The 1,968-nt window shown below is 61.7% G+C and overlaps 1 protein-coding gene across 1 annotated transcript in view; it reads right to left on the bottom strand.

The window, feature by feature from the left end:
• LOC104403228 (beta-galactosidase-1-like protein) overlaps nucleotides 1-1,730 on the bottom strand; it is a 5,302-nt gene extending 3,572 nt beyond the window's left edge. The window contains exons 1-4 of the mRNA XM_010011296.1: nucleotides 1,617-1,730; nucleotides 1,016-1,188; nucleotides 521-671; nucleotides 199-299 (exon numbers count right to left, since the gene is read on the bottom strand). Of these exons, the coding sequence (XP_010009598.1) occupies nucleotides 199-299; nucleotides 521-671; nucleotides 1,016-1,188; nucleotides 1,617-1,730 (539 nt within the window). The remainder of the gene's footprint in view (nucleotides 1-198; nucleotides 300-520; nucleotides 672-1,015; nucleotides 1,189-1,616) is intronic.
• Between the last annotated feature and the right edge of the window lie 238 nt (nucleotides 1,731-1,968).

Below are 1,968 nucleotides of genomic sequence, written 5' to 3'. Positions count from 1 at the left end.
GGGGACAAAGAGCAGCTCACCTGGCTGCAGTGTCCACCTCAGTCCACCCGCAGCCAGCCCTGCCAGGAGGAGAAAGGAGCAGACAGGGCAGGGCCAAGCATGATGGAGGACAAACTACAAGACTGTCAAAAGATGGAGGAGAGGATGGAAGAGACCACACACACGGGACAGGCAGGGGCACGGAGACTGGCACCAGACTGTAAGAACATGGTGGTCACAGCCCCATGCTGAGGCTCACCAGGGTCAGAGGAGCGCAGGAGAATGTCTGGTTTCCACAGCAGCCAGGAGGGCAGGCCACCCTGAGGAAACGTGCACAGCAGAGAGGGAGGCAGAGGAACCGCTCAGCAGCCTGGGCTGATGCACAGCTGAAACCTGGCCAGTGCAATGCTAATGCCTAGCACCAGAGCGGCATGTATGCTGGGGGCAGCAGCCTGGGCTGCCTGGCACCAGAGCTGGAGCACTCACGCCCATCCCAGACCACCCATCACCCTTCTATGCCAGGCTGGGGTCTGGGACTCACCATCTCCCACTCCGCACAGATGTAGGGCCCTGGCCGCAGGATCACCAGCAGCCCCAGCTCGGCTGTCAGGTCCAGGAAGGCTTCCACGTCCCGGTCCCCAGCAAAGTCATAAACCCCTGGCCATGGCTCGTGGTAGTTCCAGGGGACATAACTGGGGCAAGAGGGAAGATCACCACGTGGGGGCTAAGGGCACCCCAGCATGACAGGGAGCTATCCCACAGGCTGGTTCCTCTACTCCTGGGAACTGGATTCCAGAGGATGGCAAATGGGAACTCTGCTCAGTCCTGGGAACTGAGCAGAGGATGGCAAATGGGACTGGACTGGGACTAGCCCAGGCTCATGCTTGTGTCTGGCAGGGGTGTCCTGTGGGTCGCAGGACACCTGCAAGGGCTAGTCCTCGCTGCCTGTGATCAGAGAGCACCCTTGCCTCTGTCCTTGTTCCAAGGACCCCAGAGACCCTGAGGGTCAGCTGTGGGTTGCGCCCCTGTCACTTACACCTGCACGGTGCTCAGCCCGCTCATGTACATCTTGAGGAGTCGGTCCCTCCAGGCAGGGCGTGGGACACGGGTGTAGTGGATGCTGCCCGAGATGTAGCGGAAAGGGACACCATCCTTGCGGAAGCAGTCCTCCTCATAATCCAGCTCAAAGGAGCGTGCCAGTGAGGAGGCCTGCAGGAGAGAGACAGTGCTGGGGGGGGATGCAGACCCTCCCCAAGCCCAGCCACCCCCTCCCACACTGGGACAGGGGCTGATGGGGTCTGATTCCTGGGTGAGACTCTCCTCATCCTCTGTGCAGGGACAAGGCAGGTACCATGCTGTCCCGGGAGAGCAGGAGGGACAAGCAGAGCAGTCATTTGCACCACCTGATGGCCCCCCTCACTAATCAAACACCCTGCAGCTGAGCTTGTAGCAGTTTGCGGGATGCATGCTGCTGGGGATGAGTGCAGGGAGTTGGGAGTGCAAGTGGGATATTCTGCAGCAGAAGGGAGCCATTGCAGGAAGAGCAGAGACACGGCAGATCCCGGAGCCAACCCACCGGATCCTTCATAGCTCAGCCCCGTGCACTTTTCCCAGACTTTCCGCCCGTGTTTGCTAACCTGCGTGTGCAGGAGCCCCGCCGCCAGCAGCAGGGCAAGAGCCGGAAGCTCCATCCTTGCTGGGCGCTTGGCAGGTCCGGGATGCACGACGAAAGTGGACTTGGACACCCCCATCACGTGATCCTTCTTGGCCAGTACCGGGCGCTTCCTCAACGTCCTACAAGCAGGGAGGGGGAGCAGCAGCACGGCTTGGGGGGAACACTGGATAGCGGGTAAGCAGCTGGGTAAGCCCCCCAGCCTGGTCCAGCGGCACATCACCCCTCCAAAGCCCACCCAGCACAGGATGCGGGCAGCACACCACCGCCGGAGCCAGCTCCGCACATCCCCGGTGTCCCCCGGAGTGGTGGGTGAC

This window comes from Nestor notabilis, unplaced genomic scaffold (genome assembly GCF_000696875.1).
Source record: "Nestor notabilis isolate BGI_N333 unplaced genomic scaffold, ASM69687v1 scaffold22293, whole genome shotgun sequence".
Lineage (NCBI taxonomy): Eukaryota > Metazoa > Chordata > Aves > Psittaciformes > Psittacidae > Nestor > Nestor notabilis.
This window is presented reverse-complemented; position numbering and strand designations above follow the sequence as displayed.